Source organism: Notolepis coatsorum, assembly GCF_963971535.1.
Source record: "Notolepis coatsorum genome assembly, chromosome: 19".
Lineage (NCBI taxonomy): Eukaryota > Metazoa > Chordata > Actinopteri > Aulopiformes > Paralepididae > Notolepis > Notolepis coatsorum.
Window position 1 is genome coordinate 92,671,762 of NC_140183.1, and position 25,752 is coordinate 92,697,513.

Sequence of the window (25,752 nt, forward strand, 5' to 3'; positions counted from 1 at the left end):
GTTCTTATGTACTTTAGATACTATTGCTACAATGTATGTATACATGTTTCATTACATGTATATATACATATATACCAATTATTCGCTTGTTCTGTTCTATTCTCCATCCATCTATCATCCATATAGCAACACTATATTATCACCAACATCCTGTTTGAACAGCCCATCTGAGGTTTCTCTCCTCTCCTTTTTTTCCTATTGCTATAGGCATCTTCATTGGGGAAAGTCTGGGGTGTTGCATATGTGAATTTTATGGTGGTGTTTGTTCCCGATCTATTGTGATGTTTCTTCTTGACCTGTAAAGCCTGTGGGGGAAATTCCATGTGAAACCAAGACCGGGGCTGAAATGAAAGGCTGACAAAGCCATACATGGTATCACAAGATGAAGTGTGAGAGTGACCAGACATATGATACGAGTGTGGTGGTGACAATAGGATTTTAATTGATAGAGAGGCTATTCCAATTCAAATCTGGATTTGTGAATGGCTGGTAAATCATAAGATGGCATTCGTTGACCATACTGTATTAACACTGCAGTCATTTGGGATTCAAACCCAAACATGACATGAGCAATATGGTCAATAGAATGATGATAATGCCACAAATGAAAGTGTTGTCAGTGTGGTTTTAGTGCATGAGACACAGAAAGTCGACATGGCAAAGCCCTCACCCGTCTGAACTGAATATCATGTACTGTCCACTGAACCAATGCCAACATCCATGACAGTATTATTCAAATTCTTAACAGCCATTTCAGAGATTACCATTAGACTTTCTAGGAAATGCCCTTATAGCAATTCAGGTTCTGTGGGTGTCACTTCACCAGTATGCACATGATAATGGTAATATATATATGGTTTGAGGGTTGAACGCTCCCAAGCACTGGAATACACATCATGTAGAATGTGTACTTACTTAAGTACATTCAATAACAAATACTTCTCATTAATCTTTTTCAAGTCACAGATAAGCTCTAGCTGAAAGAGGAAATGGCCCTTCACTTTAATCTGACACCATCGCTTCACTGACGATATGGCAAGACTAACTTTAACAGGAAATTGTTGTTGTGAATTTGATGTTTCTGCTTTCACAGGCAAACATGTTTGTATTGTACAGCACATTTTCCAGCTCTAGCCTGTAGAATAGATGCAGGGTGGACATCATCGAAGCACCACGCTGGTTACCATAGAAAGAAGAAGGAAACAAAGTGTACTGAAATGTGTTTGGCATTGTGGGTGTCTTGTAATTGTGGGAAATGGTGTTGTTAAGATTATGTAAAGTCGGCTATTCTCGTTCTTTGCTCCACAATGGTGGAACGAACTTCCCCACCGCAGTTAAAACAGCCGAAACCCGAATTTTTTTCCGCCATTGACTAAAAACACACTTCTTCAATCAATATCTGAAATGAAGAAATAAAATGCACTTTTCCACTAAATAAGCTTCCTTGCCTATATTACTACCTACTATACTAATATGTCTTTACTACCATGCACTCAAGACTAGCACCCAAGTTTTAACACTGTTTGACGAACATTGTTACTCAGAGTTGTTACTTCCTGCTGACCTGTTGTACAGAACTTGTAAGTCGCTTTGGATAAAAGCGTTCAGCTAAATAACTAAATGTAAATGTAATGTTAACCCTTTCACTACCACACTACAGAAGGTTACCCTTTCACTACCACACTACAGACGGTTAACTGTCTGTAGTGTGGTAGTGAAAGGGTTAACCTTCTATACTGCTGTAGTGAAAGGGTATATACATTTATTTTTTTTACATCAGAAAAAACTCCTGGTTCTGAATAAAGTTTGTTCTATTTAATGTCAAATGTATTCCCATTAACATGACTGTATGCTACATACAATCCGACACTGAACATAGATGAAAAAACACCCAGGTTTGCCAGACACCGCAGACCGAACAGTAACGTGGAAATGAAAGTAGCCTACAAGTCGAGGCACGTTGTCTGATCTTAAAAATGAATCATCTCTCCCTTTTCTATTTCTCCCCTCCCCCCTTTCCCCGCATCCTCCATTGTTTGCTCCCAGCCGTCTGCTGCGTCTTCCACGTTGGGACAGTGCACAAAGCAGGACACAGTTCTCTCTCTCCGCCAGACAAACATGAGTGTTTCACGTGGGCAATGGCATCATACAGTATAAACACACAAGCTGTGAAAAGGTCACACCACAAACAGAGCTTTTTTTCTCCCCCCCCCCCCCCCCCCCCCCCCTCATCTCGCCCTCACCCTCTTTCGCCTTCCTACATCTGCTCTGCTCTGTCACCTGACTGATGACATCACAGCCCGTTTGTGTCATCCAACGTTACAACAATGAGTTCTAATGATGCCCTACAGACTCAATGTAAATAGAGTCATGGGACTTTCCAGGACGCCAACTTCCAGTATGACAACATGAAAGAAAAGTGAAACAATTGGTTTCCTTTATCAAATTTTACTACTTTTAGTTTGACTGTTTTACAGTTTAAAAAATAAAAAGTATTATTATTCTTCAGACTCTTTTTTCTTGTTGCAATGCAGTCCGGGGGGGGGGGGGGGGGGGGTGCACAGAGGAAGCATTTCACTACTGTTCAATTGTATGCGACAAATAAACCTTGAACTTGTAAGAGAAGATATAGTCAGTAATCATTTTCAGTAATGAAATGATGAAGTGGATCAAACCGTGTGGTCCAGAGTTACAGTAACACTGACGAGAGCAACAGCTTATAATCTGTACCAATCCAATAGTCATAATAGTGACTTCATAAGTTCATAGCATGTTGAACATGTGACAACAGAAAAACATTTTCAGTCAACAAACTGAGTCCCTTACCTTTCATTCAATACATTACTAAAACATCAATAGTCCAATACAATACCAAGCCACACATATCTTCACATATCTTCACAAGTTAATAAATCATGATTGATAGTGAAATAGCCAGACAAAGCTATGACATACAGAGTAAAAAAGAAAAATACCACAATTGGCGTTCAAAATCACCAAAACGTTTCTTAAAAGTGCAATTTCAGAGAAACCCCTCTTATTAAGCGTTTACCTTTTTCTTAATAATTCCCATGTCTGATGGTGATGTAGAACCCCTCAACCCTCCCTTATATCAACTTCCCCTCAGTGACGGAATGGCAGAAAGGCCACTTATGAGTCAAACGTCACTTTTTCCCCACTTGTCAGCTGTGGGTGAGCTGTACCTGTTCCTCTCTACTTGTCATGTGTTTCAACACAACCTTCTCCTGGCCCGGGGCGGGCGAGGGCACAACCTTCTCCTGGCCCGGGGCGGGCGAGGGCACAACCTTCTCCTGGCCCGGGGCGGGCGAGGGCACAACCTTCTCCTGGCCCGGGGCGGTGAGCTGTACCTGTTCCTCTCTGCTTGTCATCTGTTTCAACACAACCTTCTCCTGGCCCGGGGCGGGCGAGGGCACAACCTTCTCCTGGCCCGGGGCGGGCGAGGGCACAACCTTCTCCTGGCCCGGGGCGGGCGAGGGCACAACCTTCTCCTGGCCCGGGGCGGGCGAGGGCACAACCTTCTCCTGGCCCGGGGCGGGCGAGGGCTCTCCAACACCCAACTCCCATAGAGAGAGCCTGGAGTCCACCAGCGCCCCTGTTGCAAACCAGAGCATCCCCAGCGAGCGTTTTCTAAAGTTCCTGCAAAGGATGAAATAGAGCAGCGGGTTGAGGCAGGCATGGAAGCAGCCCAGAGCAGACGTGACCACCAGACCGGTCTCCAGGGGAGTTCTGCTCGTGGCACAGGAGTCAGCGGCAGGTTCCTCCGTCATCTTGGGCTCCTTCTGGAAGGTGTCCACCATCAGAGTGATGTGGTACGGGGTCCAGCAGAAGATGAAGACCACCGCCACGGCCAGTAGGGTCTTGAAGGCCCTCTGCTTCTGGAGACCCTGGGAGCCACGCTGCATCCCAAGCAGGAAGCAGGAGCCGCAGAAGAGCAGGACGGCGGAAGGCAGGAGGAAGCCCACCAGGTGGCAGAGCAGGCAGGACACCCACCGCCAGTCAAACGCCGACTGGGAGACGAGCGGGGATTTGTGAACACACTCCGTTTTGCCTCGACGCTCATCCTTCACGGCCTCCAGGAAGACCCAGTCGGGGACGGAGAGGAGCAGGGAGGACAGCCAGACCGCCAGGCAGCCGGCCCGGACAAACCAGGGCTTCTGGTGGGAGAACATCTGTGCAGCGTTGATGCTGGACAGGTAGCGGTCCAGACTGACGCAGGCCAGCAGGAAAATCCCACAGTAGAAGTTGATCTATGGGGAAGAAAGAGAGGGATGATCATCATGTGGTTAAAACCAGAGGTAATTTAACCATTGACCCATCTCAAACCCTGCCCTCTTTTCCAGATCCTTCAATCAAAACTGTTGCTTAATTAGCCCAAAACTGAATCCCCCACCTCCTTTTTATCAGAACTGCATATGACATGTTAGAATTGGCTGGCAATGATGAATATGCTCAGGGAGTATACATGCTGAGTCATAGTATTAACCTATTAAGACCTCAGGGAGTATACATGCTGAGTCATAGTATTAACCTATTAAGACCTCAGGGAGTATACATGCTGAGTCATAGTATTAACCTATTAAGACCTCAGGGAGTATACATGCTGAGTCATAGTATTAACCTATTAAGACCTCAGGGAGTATACATGCTGAGTCATAGTATTAACCTATTAAGACCTCAGGGAGTATACATGCTGAGTCATAGTATTAACCTATTAAGACCTCAGGGAGTATACATGCTGAGTCATAGTATTAACCTATTAAGACCTCAGGGAGTATACATGCTAAGTCATAGTAACTTTTGGACTTTTGATTGGAGAGGATGGTCTACAGCAGGGCTCCCCAAATTACGGCCCTCTGAAATTCATCGTGCCCCGCCTTCTTAGTCTGAGTTGGCAATGTTCTGAATGAAATGCATTCCAGCTCAAGTCAAGTCAAGAGTTTTATTTGTCACGGCATACAAGCATACAGTGAAATGCGGGGGGGTCATGCCCGCAGCGATTGTGCAATAATACAAGTAATAAGAATAGGATGAGAATAAGACATTTGTGCAATAATACAAGTAATACGAATAAGACATAACAGGTATAATGTACATAAAGTTTACAAAAAGCATGGTAAGACATGCTAAGGTCCTGCGATAGTGCAATACACTGTTAGATACGGATGAGGCACTGGGTCTTATGTACATTACTATACAATGCTATACTATACAATCTACAGTTGTACTATGTGTCCTTATGCTAGCTTGCTATATCCATCCGTTTACTATACAAGAACCACTCCCGTTCTTGTTTTTAAAGTGACCTTTTCATTGTGTAAAGTGACCGTTCAGTGTGAGCGTGTGCAGCATGTGTGTGTGTGTGTGTCCATGCTAAAGTGGCTGCTAGTGTGTGAGCGTATACAGTGTGTGTGTTGTGTGTGTGCTCATGTGTGCTTGTGTGTGGAGAGTTCAGTGTTCAAGATGATGGCCTGGGGTAGGCCTGCCGCGATAAGCAATAAATCGATTAATTGCCGCGATAATTAAAATTAATGCAATGATTTTGACGGGCGCGATTAATTGCTATTTGCGCGTTTGTTTTAATGAGGCGGAACCAGTGCCCCTTGCAGTCACTCTCCGTGTGGGGGGCCGCTGGCCTTACTACAGAGCACAGCACGGGAGCTCCGTGGGGCAGTAGCAACGCCACATATAGCTTAACTACATTTCTCAATGGTGTTGCTCCTTTTAACCAAGTAGCGTTCTTTGTAGTGTAACGTTAGCCATTTTTAGACCCAAGTAGTTACTCGCTACTGCCCGGAGAAACTGGACTGCTAAATAAAGATGAAAGATCGAGTGTTGATTCTCATTCAATGATAACAACATTAGCTAAATAGCTAACAAACGAAATACAACGTATAGCATAGCTACAACACAGAATAACGTTAATACAATTACATGCATCATTGTTTACAATGAACGGGTGGGGCTAGTCAAAGGACTGGAGACGGGGACAAGTTAAACATGAATTCATTTATTATAACGTAGTAGGTAGTTTCGAGTCGTGCTGCAGTGCCTACGCACCACAGCTATTCTATTATATACTGCTTTGACGCTTCCTCCTCATCGTTGATTGCCTGTAGTAGCTGCATCTAACGTTAGTAGCTAACGTTAAAACTAACCTAAAGTTAGTTGTTCACCAACAATCTCAATATTTGTTTTATCATTAGCTCAAAAACAACCGGACGAGACAAGTTGGCCGCTCATAGGTGCCGCTAGGATAATAACAACAATACTTCCGGTCCGGTCGGTGGGCTTCAAAATAAAAGTCTAAAACACCGGAAAAGACGGAGCGGTGGGCTTCAAAATAAAAGTTTGGGGAAATAAATTTCTCAAAAAAAAATTCTCTAACCGGTCGCAATAATATCGCTTATCGCGATATTTTCGGGGGCAATTAATCGCCCAGCAAAATGTGTTATCGTGGCAGGCCTAGCCTGGGGGAAGAAGCTGAGCCCAAGTCTCTCTGTCCTAGTTGCTGGTGTTCGCAGGCGTTTGCCTGACCGCAGCAGCTTGAACAGGCTGTTGTTGGGGTGGTGAGGATCTTTCATTATTGTGCAGGCTCTGGATTTGCAGCTCTTGTTATATAAGTGGTAGTGCAATAACCGTAGTACGCTCAGCTGAGCGCACCACTCTCTGTAGGGCCTTCTTGTCCTGTGCCGTGCTGTTTCCATACCAGGCAGTGATGTTTCCAGTCAAGATGCTCTCTACAGCTCCGGAGTAGAAGGACTGGAGTATCTTCCCCGATACTCTGAACTTCCTTAACTGTCTCAGGTGGTAGAGGCGCTGCTTCGCCTTCTTTACGACTGAGTCTATGTGTGTTGTCCATGTCAGGTCCTCTGAGATGTGGACCCCCAGGTACTTGAAGCTGCTCACCCTGTCCAGTGTCCACCATAGCCCCGTTTATCCTCAGTGGTGTCCCCTGCTGTGTTCTCCTAAAATCCACGATCAGCTCCTTGGTTTTACCAATGTTCAGGAGCAGGCTGTTGTCCTGGCACCAGCATTCCAGTACATCAACCTCCTCCCGGTAGGCCTTCTCGTCGTTGTCAGAGATCAGCCCCACCACCACTGTGTCGTCCGCAAACTTCACTATGGAGTTGGAGCTGAACTTGGCCACACAATCATGTGTGTATAGTGAATACAGCAGGGGGCTCAGGACACAGCCCCGGGGGGACCCGATACTCAGGGTGATGGTGTTGGAGGTCTGACCCCCCACCCTGACCGCCTGGGGCCTTTCACTCAGAAAGTCCAGTATCCAGGCGGTCAGAGTGGAGCTCAGACCCAGCTCGATCAGGTGTTGAACGCTGAGCTGTAGTCAATGAACAACAGTCTCACATAGCCCCCCTTCTGACGGTCCAGGTGAGAGAGGGTGCTGTGCAGTACTTGGGAGACCGCATCATCAGTGGACCTGTTTGGCCTGTATGCAAATTGCATAGGGTCCATATCACTGGGGAGGGAGGCACAAATGTGATCCTTAACCAGCCTCTCAAAACATTTCATGGCCACAGAGGTGAGTGCCACCGGTCTGTAGTCATTAAGACCTGTTGGGGAGGATTTCTTTGGTACCGGTATTATAGTGGACACCTTGTAACCGGCTCTGAGCTCAACAGTCTCATGGAATTCGATGCCAAACACACTTATCAAAAAGCATGCAGTGAAGAGATGTCCACACTTTTTGGCAACACTTATATCTGCGAGCAAACCTTTTCACTAGGGATGTCCGATATTATCGGCCTACCGATATTATCAGCCGATATTGGCATAAAAATGTGATATCGGAAAATATCGGTATTCAAATTTTTTATTACATTTTTTTACATTTATTTAACCTTTATTTACCCAGGCAAGCAAGTAAGAACAAATTATAATTTTATTTATTGTCAAAGTATGCATAATGTTGTGTTAATTACACGACAAGAGATATGTAAGGGATAATGTATAGCTATACTCGGTCATTGTCGCAAAATAATTGACCGACAAGGAGTTTAGAACACCGAGGCGCCTCGCCGAGGTGTTCTTTAAACGCAGTGAAGGTCAATTATTTTGCGACAATGACCGAGTATAGCTATACATTATCCTGCTTATTACATGGCTAACTTACTAACAATATACCTAATTCATTTTACACCATCGACAAGACAAGATCAAATGCAGACGCAGTTCTGTTCCGTCGCTCCGCTGTCATCGCCGGCAGCTTCGCCAGCAGCCGGCAGGTGTGTCTGATTGGCTGCACTGATGCAGTGTGTGTCAGTGGGCTTGATTGCTACAGCTGCGCACAGCGGTCATTATTGCTCGGCAGAGGTCCGTTATCGAGTAATAACGGACCTCTGACGAGCGCTATTGACCAATCACAATCAAGCATTTCTGCTAATGTTAAAACGCCATGTAATAAGTAATGTTAATTACCTGAAATTATTCAGTTTTTTGGGGGGGGGGAAACCCTGCATATATCGGTATCGGTATCGGAAATTAAGAGTAAAAAAGCCAATATCGAGCATCCCTACTTTTCACGCATGGTACTTCTGAAAACTCTGACGAGATCAAGACTCACTGATGGACATTTCCATCAGTCTTTGAGACAGTGCATAACAAAATAATAAAGTAATCTAGCATTAGCCATAATAAACAAATATATAATCATAATAAAATCTCCCGGGATCAAATCCATCTCCACAATAATACCAGTAGTCACTCCGGCCCATTTTATATATTCTGTAACAAACCAAACCCGGCCCCCCATTAGAGAAAGATATGTGGCCCTCACAGAAAAACGTTTGTGGACCCCTGTTCTACAGCCCAAGCACATTCCATTCAATAACCTTTCCTCCACATGAACTGCAACCAGCTGCTACTCCCCTCCCATCTCTGTCTACTCTATGTACTAGAGGTAGAGTAGAACCCAAACTGAGTGAATTTAATCACACGCTGAGACCCAAGCTCATTAAAAAAAAATACTAATACCCTGAGTTGTGGTATTTTGCGCTACTTTGAAGTGTAGTTAACTACTGCAACTACAAACTGTTTAATGTCTATAAAAGGAAGGAGCAGGAACTTTGACAGGCTGCTCGTGTCATATAAACAAGAGACTGCTCTGATAGCTGAGCTGGCCCATTGTTCAGACCATTATTATGCTTTATTAATAGTCATAAAAGGTGCAAGTTAAACTTTTTTGTCTGACTGTCTCGACTGTTCAGATTGTGCAAGGCACATACAACGGAAAGCCAACATTCCTTGCACTTTCACTTTCTTTCTGAGCCTGGATAGGGTTATTATTACACATCTGACGGGAAGGCGGCTATTAAATGAGAAGCGTGCACTTTGCAATAAACTCAATTGAGTTATGCAGTCATGCCACTGTAATATACTGTGTTATATGATTATATAATTTGGTATTACACTTCATATGTGGATTTGATCTTTTTTTTTTTTACAAAGTAGTTTGAACTCCTAGCGTGAAGTAATCAGCAGCTTGCGAAATATGGCTGCCATGTGGGAACAAGTCACGACCCATTGACCACATTCACACGGTGGTCATTCTGCTCTTATGTCACACTCAAGGTGGGAACAGGGTGGAAAGGAATCACAAACTGAGCATGACATACCATGTGAATATGGTCAATCGTTTAAAAACCTCCTTATCTGGTACTTACATTAAAGATGGCTCCAGTGATCTTACAGAGGGGGGTCCCAAAGCTCCACCCCTGGTCCTGAGCGGCCTGCGCTGCCCAGAAGGGCAGGGTCACCAGCAGCAGGCTATCAGCCACAGCCAGGTGGAGGATGAAGGTGTCCGTCACGGTCCAGCTCCGCCTCCTCTGAACCAGAACCCCCAGGAGCAGACCGTTCCCCAGGAGACCCACAACCAGCGCCAGGGTGTACAGCACCGGTATGAACACCGCCTCTAAACCACCACAGCCCTCTGGGGAGTAGTCCTCTTTAAACTCATAGTCTCCGTCGTAAATAAAGGTGATGTTTTCAACGAATATTCCATCGAGATCCAGATCCATGTTTTCCTACAGAGGAAAATAATTTTTTTTAACACAGACAGAATCTGAGGCCCAAATCCTATGTTGTCTCAGATATTAGCACTTTGTCTTGATGCTATTAAGTCGGACCTCAAATCAGCTGGTTCACCATTTAATTTTCTATTTCCCTTTCCTCTGTGGTTCTTCAGGGTGGCCCAACACTGAATAGTAATATATCCGTGACAATCTTTCCTCACAATGGCAGCTCAGGCTTTATAAACACTCAGACTCCCACCCCACATGGTGTCGATGTCACTCTAGGGATGAGGCAACTCTGGAAGGCTTACACTGGAAAGTACCGTTCCCCTTACTGGGGATACTTTACACAGTTAATAATATACAAATCTGCTTTGAACCACTGCCATTTCAGTCTAACAGGGTGATTGGTAAGGTTTACCTTGGAGCTGCTGAACACCACATTGCCAGAATACACATGGCATTAACCCTTTCACTACCACACTATTAACCGTCTGTAGTGTGGCAGTGAAAGGGTTAACCCTTTGTCGTGTGGTAGTGAAAGGGTTAATGTAGCCTAATCAGCCCCGATCAAACGACCGAAGCCTAATTCGCCTCTGACACTTAAATTAATGAATGAATGAAAACTTTATTTAACAGATTGCAGAATGGGTACAGTACAGTACAGCTCAATACACACAATTGTTAAGGGGATGCAGACCAGAGAAAGACTTTCGTCTTGTTTACATCAGGGTCCCCCATTTTCATTTGATATTGACATTTATGACATACTTAACATACATGACATTTATGGCATAGGGACATATTGGTATACCAAACCTCCACTGTGCTCAATCGCATAGTATGAGGTTGGGTGAACAGATTAGATTAGATGATTAGATTCAAATGTATTGTCATTATATAGCAGAGTACAGTACAACGAAAATACGTTTGTCATCCAACCAGAGTGCAAATGTAGCAGTAAAGTGCAAAATACCATAGGCCAGAAAACAAATGCTCATTGGCGTTGCAATATTCTTATATTGCATTTATTGTAGGGATGCACGATAATTATCGGGCCGATATCAGCAATTATGACGTCATCCCGATAAAATTCTTGATAGCTCCGATAAATTTTTTTTTTTTTTTTTTTTTACTTTTTTCTTTTCATGTCAACGTTCACACGCACAATATATGCTTACTTAGGAATTTACTTGATTCAACAACAAAGCAGTCGGGGCAATGGCAAGTCGAAAACGGTCAAAAATTTTCTTTTCACAACTGAGGTAGGTAGATTACATTTTACAAGTACCGAAAAAAGGTACAGTTGGGTTAGGTCAACACTACAGGAATATACATAATTTTTTTTTTTTATAATACAATAAATATATATATATCGGTTATCGGTATCGACCCAGTTGAGGAGCAGAAAGTTATCGGTATCGATATCGGGGTCAAAGAATCAATATCGTGCACCCCTAGTTTATTGCAATAATATATAAAAGCTAGAAGCCATCCTGGAGAACCCCTCTCACCCCCTCTACGAGGAGCTGGCCAGAATGAAGAGCACGTTCAGCCAAAGACTCACCCCCCCCCCCGAGCCCCCCGACACACCACAAACCGCCTGGGCCGGTCCTTTATACCGGCAGCCATCAGGCTCTACAACAAAGGGCTCGGGTGGCCGGCTCTGCTGCCAGAACTATCACTGTCACAACTCGGGACCTGAGGACTAGAGACTCACATCACCGTACCGACTATCTTGTATTTTGAACTAGAGACTCACATCACCGTACCGACTATCTTGTATTTTGCACTAGAGACTCATATCACTGGACTCTTATCACTGGACTATCTTGTATTTTGTACTTTTTTATATTATATTGTATTTAAATTTATATTTTATATTGTATCTATAGTGTATATAGATACTGGACTGTATAGGACTGTGAAGCTCTGTACCCCCCCACCCCATGCTGCTTTGACACCCGCATTTCCCCAAGGGGATTAATAAAGGATAATATTATTTGATCTTATCTAGTCAATAATTTGTAAAGTCAAGTGTAATGTTTATAATCCCAGCACTGTTAGCATCCTGCTTTTCTTCAAACTGAGCTACACTATCTGTGTAGTGTATTTCCAGGTGACTGGCCATGCAAATACAAGACTGACCAGCAGATAACTTAAATTAGGGAAACCCTCATGTTGGCACGTGTCAGATCACCTGTCATGTTGTCACGTGTCAGATCACCTGGAGACATGCTGTCACGTGTCAGATCACCTGGAGACATGCTGTCACGTGTCAGATCACCTGGAGACATGCTGTCACGTGTCAGATCACCTGTCATGTTGTCACGTGTCAGATCACCTGGAGACATGCTGTCACGTGTCAGATCACCTGTCATGCTGTCACGTGTCAGATCACCTGGAGACATGCTGTCACGTGTCAGATCACCTGTCATGCTGTCACGTGTCAGATCACCTGTCATGCTGTCACGTGTCAGATCACCTGGAGACATGCTGTCACGTGTCAGATCACCTGGAGACATGCTGTCACGTGTCAGATCACCTGGAGACATGCTGTCACGTGTCAGATCACCTGTCATGCTGTCACGTGGCAGATCACCTGTCATGCTGTCACGTGTCAGATCACCTGTCATGCTGTCACGTGTCAGATCACCTGTCATGCTGTCACGTGTCAGATCACCTGTCATGCTGTCACGTGTCAGATCACCTGTCATGCTGTCACGTGTCAGATCACCTGGACATGCTGTCACGTGTCAGATCACCTGTCATGCTGTCACGTGTCAGATCACCTGGAGACATGCTGTCACGTGTCAGATCACCTGTCATGCTGTCACGTGTCAGATCACCTGTCATGCTGTCACGTGTCAGATCACCTGTCATGCTGTCACGTGTCAGATCACCTGTCATGCTGTCACGTGTCAGATCACCTGTCATGCTGTCACGTGTCAGATCACCTGGAGACATGCTGTCACGTGTCAGATCACCTGTCATGCTGTCACGTGTCAGATCACCTGTCATGCTGTCACGTGTCAGATCACCTGGAGACATGCTGTCACGTGTCAGATCACCTGGAGACATGCTGTCACGTGTCAGATCACCTGGAGACATGCTGTCACGTGGCAGATCACCTGTCATGCTGTCACGTGTCAGATCACCTGTCATGCTGTCACGTGTCAGATCACCTGTCATGCTGTCACGTGTCAGATCACCTGTCATGCTGTCACGTGTCAGATCACCTGGAGACATGCTGTCACGTGTCAGATCACCTGGAGACATGCTGTCACGTGTCAGATCACCTGGAGACATGCTGTCACGTGTCAGATCACCTGTCATGCTGTCACGTGTCAGATCACCTGTCATGCTGTCACGTGTCAGATCACCTGGAGACATGTTGTCACGTGTCAGATCACCTGTCATGCTGTCACGTGTCAGATCACCTGGAGACATGCTGTCACGTGTCAGATCACCTGTCATGCTGTCACGTGTCAGATCACCTGGAGACATGCTGTCACGTGTCAGATCACCTGGAGACATGCTGTCACGTGGCAGATCACCTGTCATGCTGTCACGTGTCAGATCACCTGTCATGCTGTCACGTGTCAGATCACCTGTCATGCTGTCACGTGGCAGATCACCTGTCATGCTGTCACGTGTCAGATCACCTGGAGACATGCTGTCACGTGTCAGATCACCTGGAGACATGCTGTCACGTGTCAGATCACCTGTCATGCTGTCACGTGTCAGATCACCTGGAGACATGTTGTCACGTGTCAGATCACCTGTCATGCTGTCACGTGTCAGATCACCTGGACATGCTGTCACGTGTCAGATCACCTGGAGACATGCTGTCACGTGTCAGATCACCTGTCATGCTGTCACGTGTCAGATCACCTGGAGACATGCTGTCACGTGTCAGATCACCTGTCATGCTGTCACGTGTCAGATCACCTGGACATGCTGTCACGTGTCAGATCACCTGGACATGCTGTCACGTGTCAGATCACCTGGACATGCTGTCACGTGTCAGATCACCTGGAGACATGCTGTCACGTGTCAGATCACCTGGAGACATGCTGTCACGTGTCAGATCACCTGGAGACATGCTGTCACGTGTCAGATCACCTGGACATGCTGTCACGTGTCAGATCACCTGGAGACATGCTGTCACGTGTCAGATCACCTGTCATGCTGTCACGTGTCAGATCACCTGGAGACATGCTGTCACGTGTCAGATCACCTGTCATGCTGTCACGTGTCAGATCACCTGGAGACATGCTGTCACGTGTCAGATCACCTGTCATGCTGTCACGTGTCAGATCACCTGTCATGCTGTCACGTGTCAGATCACCTGTCATGCTGTCACGTGTCAGATCACCTGTCATGCTGTCACGTGTCAGATCACCTGTCATGCTGTCACGTGGCAGATCACCTGTCATGCTGTCACGTGTCAGATCACCTGTCATGCTGTCACGTGTCAGATCACCTGTCATGCTGTCACGTGTCAGATCACCTGTCATGCTGTCACGTGTCAGATCACCTGTCATGCTGTCACGTGTCAGATCACCTGTCATGCTGTCACGTGTCAGATCACCTGTCATGCTGTCACGTGTCAGATCACCTGGACATGCTGTCACGTGTCAGAGTGCGTCGCTCAGTTTGAGGAAAAGATGATAAGCAATATGATAATGGCATCCTATGGCATTTTCACCCAACCTCATACTATGCGTTTGAACATAAATAACCAGGAGGTTGGGTACCAGCTAACACACACCTAGAAGCACTAGGTGTTAGTAATAGATAGTCTATAAATAGTATAATAAATACATCGAATGGTGCTGAGAGATAGAGAGAGAGGAGGGGGGGGGGGGGTTCAGGAGGTTTCAAATTGGGCTCTAGTAAAGATTGAACACGGATTGAAAGAGATTTTAATGAAAGTCTGGGCTATTAATGCGAAATTTAAATCTCTAAACACGTTTCGCAATTATGCCACATCAATGTGGAACGCCCTACCCACAGCCGTAAAAGAAATGTGAATCACTACCCACCTTCAAAACCGCTCTCAAAGAGCACCTACGGGAGGCTGCAATTCGAAACTGGCCCCCGTAAATGTCTGAACCCCCCTACCACCCACCCCCTCCTAATGTACAGTTCCCTCCCCCTCGTATGTATATATTTACTGTTAGGATCTGTTTAACAGTACTGTATATTTGCATATCTTGTATGTCACAAATGTAACAGTACTGCATATCTGTACGTCATAAATGTCATGATTAGATGATTAGATTCGATTTTATATCTGTATTAGGGATGCACGATAATTATCGGGCCGATATCAGCAATTATGACGTCAACCCGATCAGCGTTTCCGTTAGCCGGTAATTACCCCAGATAGAGCCAGAAAAGAGCCAATATACTCTCGCAAATAAGTCGTTGGGAGGTGGAGAGAGAGAGTCGTCACGCAAACCCACGATAATGTTGCCGTCTCTCTCTGTAATGCGGTTATCGCGGCAGCTCTAGTCAGTAGTGTGGGAATAGTTTCAGAGGAAAAAAGTTTGCTTGCTATTTGTGACAAATGCAATGCAGAAGTTCCACGAGGAGGGAAAAGGGCAACAACTTATAATACATCCAACCTAACAAGTCACCTGCAACATCACCACGATGGTGTGTTAAAAGCCTACGACGACGCGCGAGCAGCTAAAGCTTATTGCTCCGTAGTAGCCAGGTTAATTTGCACCACCAAGCACTGCTTAAAAGCTAGCGGCTTGAGCCCTTGGGTCATTTCTGTCAAACTTCTTTAATTTAGCAAACGCCTCGTCAATAGGTACAAACGCTGCAGGTTCCTTTGTAGCTGGCTTTGGATTCACAGCAGCTTTAGCTGCTCGCGCGTCGTCGTAGGCTTTTAACACACCATCGTAGCGGTGGTGATGTTGCAGGTGACTTGTTAGGTTGGATGTATTATAAGTTGTTGACGGATTGTGAATTTTCTGATTCAAATTATATTTATTTGGAAAAATAAATATGGTCACTTTATCAGTCAAAACTGTTGTCTTGGCTTTGTTTTGTTCATAGTAGTAACGCTCATGTCATGATAAATCTGGTTAGGTCAAAACTACAGGAATATACATTTAAAAAAAACTTTTATAATACAATACATATCGGTTATCGGTATCGGCCTTGAGGAGCAGAAAGTTATCGGTATCGGGGTCAAAAAATCAATATCGTGCACCCCTAATCTGTATATCTGTATATTGTGTATGTCATAAATGTCATTATGAATTGAAAATGGGGGACCCTGATGTAAACAAGACGAAAGTCTTTCTCTGGTCTGCATCCCCTTAACAATTGTGTGTATTGAGCTGTACTGTACCCATTCTGCAATCTGTTAATTACAGTTTTCAATCAATCAATCAATCAATCAAATGCTAAATGAGCACCGAAGAATTTGTGTGAGATCCCTCTCTCTACAAGGTGAGTAATCCCTGTAATATAATGTATGTATGGCCTCTGTTAAAGACTATCACATTTGAGACATGTATCAGCTTGTGACTGCAACTTGTTCCTGTTTGCGGACGACTCAGCCCTGCTGGTCTCTGACAAGAACAAGTTACAGGTTGAAAAAACTCTCAGCTTGGAACTAGCCAAAATCTGCATATGGCTCGCTGATAACAAATTATCATTACACATGGGCAAAACAGAGTCCATTCTCTTCGGTTCAAATAACAAACTCAGCAAGACCGACGGCTTCTCAGTTACAGTGCCGTACGCTAAGCTTTTTCACTAGGGGCACACTTGCCCCTAAATGAGAAATTTAGGGGCAAAGAATATTTTTTAGGGGCAAATTTTTAAATAACTATTTTACCATTATAGTAGGGCTGGGCGATATGGCCTCTAAATGATATTGCGATATTTTTTGGCCATATCACGATACACAATATATATCGCAATATTTTGACATTTCCTAAAGCACTTAAAAATGCTTGATTTAACCCTTTGATGCATACAGTCACGCCAATATGATGATTATAATAAGTCCCTGCAACATATGTTTGCATTATTAAACCATGAAGATGCTTTAAAAAATTATTTAATGAAAATGTACTAAGAGTAGTCTACTGACACACTAATAAAAAAAATTATTTACATCTAAGACTATTTATATAAAAACTCTTGGGTGCCCTTTTTTTGCACAGTACTGTGTTTTCTATCCACTTTAGCCAAACACACACACACACATATATATATATCACTGATTCTTGAGAGTCGGGACAAAACATGTCCTACATAGAAAAGTCAAATTTATATAAAAAATAAAGAAATTAATAATGATTGACATACTCACAAAGTTCAATCTAAAGGTATTGTGTATACTGATGTTATGTTTTAGCACATATATTTGTTTTTTGGGGGATATTTCTTTAAATGTATAATCTGTGGTTAGAAGCTCCCATGTTAATTTCCTTGTCCTCAGCAAGGGTCACATTATTGACCAGCCCAAAAAAGCTTGAAAAACCTCTCCACTTGTGAAAACATACATATCAAATCAAGGATAAGGGTTATAAATGTATAAAACAATGCATGCCATGAAACTCAAATAATATTTTCCATAGAAATCTGCCTATCAAAGTTGTGTCCTCAGTTTATGTCAACTCAGTCAGACTTTTTCATAAACCTAATTAAATCAGGCAATAGCATGGCCAGCTCTATCCCTGAGGACCCCCTTTCCTTTCCCTGCCTGTGGTGAATGCAACACTACCACACATGGTCTGGTAAATTTGATACGTTTTGATATTTTAGACAAACAATGTCAATATTCCTATGGTCACAGCTGGAACATGTCAACACCATATCTCCGTTATTATACTTTTAAAAAACAATAGTGGATTGAATTCAAGTGTTTCAGTGAGATTATTAAGACAGCTAGCAACTGCCAAAAAACTAGCTAGCTGCAGTGCACAATACAGGCTTGGAGGGAAAATGTGTGCCTTTTTGTCAACTCCGTCAGACATCAACTCCGTCAGATTTTGTGTCTGACGGAGTTGACGTGTAAGCTGACGGAGTTGACAAATCCATCAATAACCTCATAATATGCTATTATTATACTATTTTTGAACATGGTAAAGGATTTAAATGTTATTTCAGAGTTGTATCTGCACAGAAGTGTGCATATAATAACATGCATTACAATACACTTCTGACTTTTAGAGCATGGGCAGGCTGTGGTCTGCTTATTGAATAATTGTCTTACTTTCCCAGCACATGTGTTAATACATAAATATATCACTTGTCTACGTGGTTGATTGATTGATGTAAAATTTCATAACCCAGTAGGGATACAAGACAGAAGAAAACTGTTATTCTTGTTCTTATACTGTTTACTTAGATCATCAGAGCAAAGGTGAACGGTGGTAAACTGTGGATATTTCATCTTAATATCTTTATAATAATTCTTAATATAGGACTGGTCCATGTGTGTCTACTGTAGATTGCTACATCATCCTTTATCTGACTCTTTCCATCCATAGTGTAATACATTATGGTATGGAGTGATCAACAGGATAATATTTTGCCAGTCAGTTGTCTCAATCTTATCAGTTGTCACAAGTGTAGAGTTCAAGAAAAATCAGGATCAGATAAAGATCAGATCAGGATATTCTAGATAACAATGCCAGACAGTGCAGGGAGTCTCTCAGACAGGAAAAGCAACGAAGTAAAATGCGAAAAAGGCATTCAAGAGAAATAAAAACTATGAAAGAGAATATTACAAATGTAACAAAGCAACGAAACAACCTGATAAAAACAATAATGCGCAGAAAAAAGGCTACAAATACATCACCACTGGACTCTCCAGGCACAGAAACAAAGAAGATGCTATCAGGAAGCAAAGTAAGGAATCCAAAAATCCAAAAGACCCTTCTATTCCACAACATCCCCAGAAGAGAGCTGAAGACAAACAAACTCCTGGCCCACGGCGCCAAAAACCAGCACTGAGTGTGTCATCAGGCACGATTCTTAAAAAGTATCGTCTTCTTCAACAAATGAAAGAGTTTGGGTTAACCTACAAGTTAATGAGAGAAAAGGAGCAGCCTCAGAAAAAGCCAACATTAATACAGGGTATAACACAGACTGTTCGGGATTTCTTCCTGAACTCTACACGTGCGACAACGGATAAGACTGACACAATCACCAGGAACAAGATCAAGCGGCACATAATGATCCTGCTAGACTCCATGCTCAACCTCCACACTGAATTCCAGATTAAGAACCCCACTGTAAAGCTGAGCTATTCTTCATTCTGTGCTCTGAGGCCCTTCTATGTCACAGCACCAAAAGCATCTGATCGGAAGACATGTCTGTGTCAAATACATGAAAATGCATGCTTAATGCTCGAGGTCCTTAAAATGTCTGGTGTTGTGAAGTCAAACAAACTGGATGACAGTTTTCAATTAGTTTGTTGCTCTCCAGCAAGTGAGGCCTGCCTTCTTCGCGCCTGCTCACAATGTCTAAACAAAGGTACAGTTACAACCCAAGAGCAAGACAAAATCGATGTTCAATGGAGGCAGTGGGAGAGAGTTCAAGAAGACACATGCAATGGAATCGACATGAACACTAAGCTCGTCGAACACAGAGGCAGCCTTTCATTGCTCATCAAACTCTATGAGCAAAAACTCAGATAGGAAACCACAACACATGTGTGTTCATTGCGAAACCAGTCAAAAGAATACAGCAACACAATTGAGTCCTGTGATGAGAGTACAGCAATCGTCCATGTTGACTTTTCAGAATCCTGGAAATTCAAATATAAAGCTGAAGTTCAGGCCTGCCATTTCGGACAAAATCTGCCACAGATAACACTCCATACCAGAATGTATTACACTAAGGGTGGAAAGGCAGGGTTTTGCACACTGTCAGAGTCAAAGAGACAGGATGCTGCAGCAATCTGGACACAAATGGATCCAGTCCTAAAAGATATCAAGACAAAATATCCACAGGTTACCACCGTGCACTTTTGGTCTGATGGTCCAAGCAAACAAGAACAAGAAGAACTTTTTTCTTCTGTCTGGTATCCCACCTACACTGGGGTTTGAAAGGACAACGTGGAACTTCTTCCCCACTTCTCATGGTAAGGGCGCACCAGACGGCATTGGCGGAACAGTCAAAAGAACAGCTGACAACCTGGTCCTGAGAGGAAATTATGTGACTGATGGACACATATTCTTCAAAAAGGTCTCAAACAGTCTGAATGGTGTTCAGCTGTATCATATTGTGGAAGAAGACATGCAAACATACGACACACTTCTCATGAATCCTCTCAAACCGGTTCCCTCAACAAGACAAATACACCAGATCATCGCACATAAGGACAGGATCCACAACAGACAACTATCCTGCTTTTGCAGCGAGATGTTGGATTGCCAGTGCTTCTGCCCAGCTACCTCATATTACCATGGCAACCCATGAGAACAGCAGAGTGATACACGGAGGGCAAGGAAGAAGAGACATCTGGCCATGTTGTGGGAGGAGATGGAAAATGAGATGGAAGAGGGTATGGAGATGGAAGATGTAATGGAGGAGTTGGACGAAGAACCTTTGAAAGGTCCTGAGGGTACGGTGACAGTAAAGACTGTTAGCAGCCTTAGTAATGGAGACTGGTTAGCAGTAGTATATGATGACCACTGGTGGCTAGCCAAGACCATCGATGTGGATAATGAGCAACAAGATGTGAAAGTGGAATTTCTGCAACCCCATGGTCCAACAGAAATGTGGTTCAGCCCAAATGTGGCAAGAAGGATGTCTGTTTCTGCCCAGTTCAAGACATCATAGTGAAACTAATCAGAAATGCAGAAGGAAAGGAAGAGGAGAAGTGGGTGAGAAAGTGAAGATCAGGAAGTGGTGTAGAAAACAGGGACGAGAAGAAGGGGTCCTGTTCTCCATTACTGTTTTTGTTGTTGGAAACGGTGCATTTTGTAATAGTTGGAAACAGTGTATGTAAAGTTTGTTGTTTATTACAATTGAGTTAACAAAATGTTCAGTATAAGACAAGGAGTTATTAGTTCTTATTATTATCACTTCCATCTGTTTAAAAAATTGAGCAGAGATGCAAATCCAATTTTGTCAACTCCGTCAGTTTCTCGTCAACACCGTCAGATCATTGTCAACACCGTCAGATATTTATTTTTGTTAATCTTGGGGAACATACAAATTCCTTCTTCAGTTTATGTTGTTTAAGTAATAAAGGAGCATTAGATCTTCATCCTCTTGTGTCTTATTTACTTAATGATCTTTTTTTTATCATATCAAAATTAAAAACAAAGTTTGAAAATGCTAATATTTCTAACTCTGGGTTTTCATAATAGTGTGAAATTACACCTGAGGTTTATATATTATATTGTATTGCATACCAGAGTAACTAAACACTATTACAACATACTTCAGAACTTCAGATTCTTGTTGGACTGGAATAATTAGAATTATATACTTTTTTGTGTGTCTGACGGAGTTAACACAAATCAAGTTTCAAAGGGAAACATGTGAATTTGTTGAAAATGTTTTTCTATGTAGAGCCTGCACCTTTACATGGTTAAATAGCTCAGACCTTTCTCTACATGAATATATAACTCTAATTAATATAGTGTGCATTCTCAAAATATAATATTTAAAAAGTGTTTTGTCCCGACTCTCAAGAATCAGTGATATATATATATATATATATATATATATATATATATATATATATACTACTGTGAGAAAATAATAATTACACACAAAGGGATAATGGCTTATAGCAGACTTAATGATTTTAGAATATTTCAGATAATGAAATTAAATGTTTATCATCAACTATCCAGTTAGTATTTATACTGTCTGTAACGTTTGGCTACTTTAAATCATTGAATGTAGAGAGAGAGCGAGAGAGAGAGAGGGGGCGAGAACGCACAAGAGAGCCAGCCCCCCCCCCCCCCCGGGTTTTGTTCTAGGTTCGCGTTTTGATCGTCTAAGCTGCCGTAGGTGATGACGTCACACTCGAATGTAAACAGGAAGAGTCTAACACGGAGATGGAAAGTCACAGTGGATGATATACAGAAACGAATAACTAATAAATATGAAGTTATGTTTAAACTTCTGTTGTCAAGCGTTGTCACTTGTCAATATAACCCACCCCCTTTCCTCACTTTTCCACCGTCCCTGCTTCACTCGGGACCACCAGCTAACGTTAGCCTATAGCTCCGCCGTCCCTGCTTCACTCGGGACCACCAGCTAACGTTAGCCCATTGCTCGTGTCAATTAAATTGCATGTTATTAAATGTCCGCGCTGGTCTGTCTAATGAAATTACAACCGCAACATTATGTCGCCTGTACAGCCCTGGTTGTAGGCTAATGTTAGTGTAGTGAAATGCGAATGAAGGGGTGAAATCACTATTCGCAAGCTTGCGAGTAGATATAATTTTTCATTCGCACCGGCCAAATTAGGGGGCAATTTGCGACGATCTCGTCGCAGCGTACAGGCCTGAGTGGGTGACAATATTGTCACGAGGAAAGAAGATATTACCTACCTGGGTTCCATCCTAGAGGCAAATCTTTCCTGTGACAAAATGGCATCCAATGAAATAAAAAAAGTCAACCAACAAACTCGATTCTTGTACCGGATCTCCTCTCTGGTAAACAAGAATACCCTGAAGACTCTGGCAGGAGCACTCATTCAAGGGTACTATGACTATGCGTGCACCTCATGGTACCAAAGCACTAAAAACAAAATTACAAACATCTCAAAACAAACTGGTCAGACTACTGCTTGACCTTACTCCTAGAACCCACCTCACCCCTGCCCACTTTGACAACCTAGGATGGCTTAGAGTAGACGACAGAGTACAGCAACTTGCAATGGGCCTGGTCTACAAGATACACTACACCACTAAGGTACCCATGTACATGTCAAAATACTTCCCAAAGGTCAGTGAATACCACGATCACAACACCAGAGGGAGCTCCACAAATCATGTTAAACCCTGATTCGGCTCAAACAAGGGACTAAACACGTTTCGCAATTATGCCACATCAATGTGGAACGCCCTACCCAAAGCTGTAAAGGAATGTGAATCACTACCCACTTTCAAAAACACTCTCAAAGAACACCTACGGGAGACTGCAATTCGAAACTGGCCCCTACAAATGTCCTAACCCAACCCCCTCCAATGTACAGTAAATGACCAAGTATGGTTGTCAATAGTTCAATGTACAATTGTGTTTGTTTGTACAGTGTCTCCTCCCCCCCCCCTCAATGTACAGTGTTACTTGTTTATACAGTGTGCCCCCCGCCCCCCCCCCCCCCCAACCACCTCCAATGTAAATTACCCAGTATGGTTGTCAATATCCCAGTGTACCCAACCCCCCCCACCCAACCTCCTCCAATGTACAGTTTCTACGTCAAATGTATATACTCCCTTTTCTTGACTCCTTCTGTATCACAAAAAGTACTGTATTTGCAAATCTGGTATGTCATAAATGTATAGATGTAGCAGTACTGACTATCTGTATGTCATGTATGTCATATATGTCTATATGAATTGAAAATGGGGGACCCTGATGGAAACAAGACAAACGTCTTTCTCAGGTCTGCATCCCCTTAACAATTGTGTGTATTGAGCCGTACTGTATTGTACCCATTCTGCAATCTGTTAAATAAAGTTTTCATTCATTCATTCATTCACGAGTAAACCTTCCATGACTGCGGTTTGTAATAAAAACAAATAGCGATGTCACTTACCATGTTCTTATAGCTGCTGACTAGTCCTTGGCTCTAGTGCTGAGACTGTAAACATGCCTAGGGGTGGGTTGTTCACGGTGGTCAAGTTGTTGAGGAGGAGGAAGAAGAAGCTCAGATCGCGTTAGAGTTTTTTGACCATGAAGGACCGGTTCTGGCCGAACCGTGATCACAGCGCATGCGCATCATGCACCCAACGCCGGAAACAATGCAGTGTTGACCAGTTTATAAAAACATATTTAAAATGTTTATTAGCAACGCAGAGCTTTCAACCCATCCCGTATCTCTGTCCGAAACCCTCGTGCAGCTGTGAGTACATTTGAAATGTCTCTATGATACTTGTATAACGAACGGTTCGGCCAGAACCAGTCCTTCATGGTCAACATACGTTGGTCTCCTATTGAGGAGCAAGTGACCGTGGCTTCACTCGGTGCAGCACAGTCACGAAAGGGGCGAACAGAAAGCTTGCTCTGTGTTCGCACGCTCCTTCTCTGGAACCTCAAATACACGACTGTTTAGTCCCAAAACGAGATGACCTACCTACCTAAGATACAAGAGGAAGAGAATAGTCCCAGAACAAGCTGTCTTCATGCGGGGAAGTCGTATACTAAGTCACTAGTCCAAACGAGCTAAGGTCTAAATATAATTAATGTCTTACCCTTGGCATCCGACAAAGACTATATTATATATCATCAAGTGATAATTGGGGTCCAGTCACACAGAGTTGATCGAGTCTCGTCATCATACCTTTTACCTTTTTCGAAGTATGCCTGCCAGCCATGGTTGAGCAATGGCCACTGTGTTGAGCACAAAGCAAAGCAATGCAGACCAACAATACGCACACGCGGTTATAGTCCACTAGGTGGCAATATTGTAGCTGTTATGTGTACAAATAAAACTAGACCTATTATATATGGGGATTTCATGTGACTCCCACGGTTTAGGATGAACAACTCAAAGAAACTAGTATGGACAAATATTTTCAGACTTTAGAATGGTTCATTGACTTTGCAGTTACTTTATTAAATTGGGGACATTGATCTAAGTTCAAAGTTATTATGTGTTATTAGGTACAATCTCATTATTGATATAGAATATTGAGTGTGTATTATGACATATTGGAAGTTTGTTCAGGCCTCTCCTTAGTCCAGTGTCAAGGCCAGGGCACACATTTTGTCTGGGCTGACCAGGGGTGCAGTCGTAATATCAGAACTGCCTGTACGCTGTTTAAATGACGCCACGTGCACGCGCACGCATACATGTTCCATCGCGTGCACACAGAACAGATTATTATTATTATGCATAAATAGTAGGAAACATGTTTTCTATAGGAAATTACTAGTTTTAGTTTAGTTTTTGTAAATATTGCCTTGAAATAGAGAAGCTGAAAAAGGTAGCAGTATTGAAGATATAACGTGTGGTAATGTTATTTGCTGGAGCCACTTCATCCACAACAGCACACCCCGTCAGAGAGTGGACACACGAGACAAGAGAACAGTCCTTTTGTATTTTTATTTAGTTTTAAATCTTTTTATTTTTCATGAGGTTACACATTCAATCGACAGATCTACAGAATGTTCAGTGTCACTCTCATGAACAATTTTTAACAATTTTCCTTGTGCTCCCCACTCAATCCATTCTCCCATCTCTCACTCACACTCACACACACTGGGACATACACACACGTACACGCGCACATACACGCATACAGGTATACACACACACTTGCCCACGTACAGGCACACACAAATAAACAAATAAACAAAAAAAAATAATAATAATAATAATAATAATAAAATAAAGGGACAAGTAAATAAGTAATAAGGAATAAAAGTGCAAATGTCGGTATTGTAAACAGTGACAGTTTATAGCACCCAGTTGCCCACACCCGCTTATGGATGGCCACTCCGACGGGGAAGGGTCCGGGCCGCGTGAACACTT

At 43.3% G+C, this 25,752-nt stretch overlaps 2 protein-coding genes across 2 annotated transcripts in view; one reads left to right on the forward strand and one right to left on the reverse strand.

Annotated features, from left to right (window-relative positions):
* Positions 1 to 2,340: 2,340 nt before the first annotated feature.
* Positions 2,341 to 24,582, reverse strand: cxcr3.1 (chemokine (C-X-C motif) receptor 3, tandem duplicate 1). The gene is made up of 3 exons (XM_084335760.1): positions 23,815 to 24,582; positions 9,702 to 10,061; positions 2,341 to 4,268 (listed from the first exon to the last, which is right to left on the reverse strand). The coding sequence occupies exons 1-3, from the start codon at positions 23,815 to 23,817 to the stop codon at positions 3,183 to 3,185; spliced, it is 1,449 nt and encodes a 482-aa protein (XP_084191886.1). The 5' UTR covers positions 23,818 to 24,582; the 3' UTR covers positions 2,341 to 3,182.
* The window catches only part of LOC311246634 (cell adhesion molecule CEACAM6-like), a gene marked incomplete at both ends in the record, with an annotated part of 49,628 nt that continues 47,827 nt past the window's right edge, over positions 23,952 to 25,752 (forward strand). The window contains one exon of the mRNA XM_084336782.1: positions 23,952 to 24,120. Coding sequence (XP_084192908.1) covers positions 23,952 to 24,120 — 169 coding nt within the window. The remainder of the gene's footprint in view (positions 24,121 to 25,752) is intronic.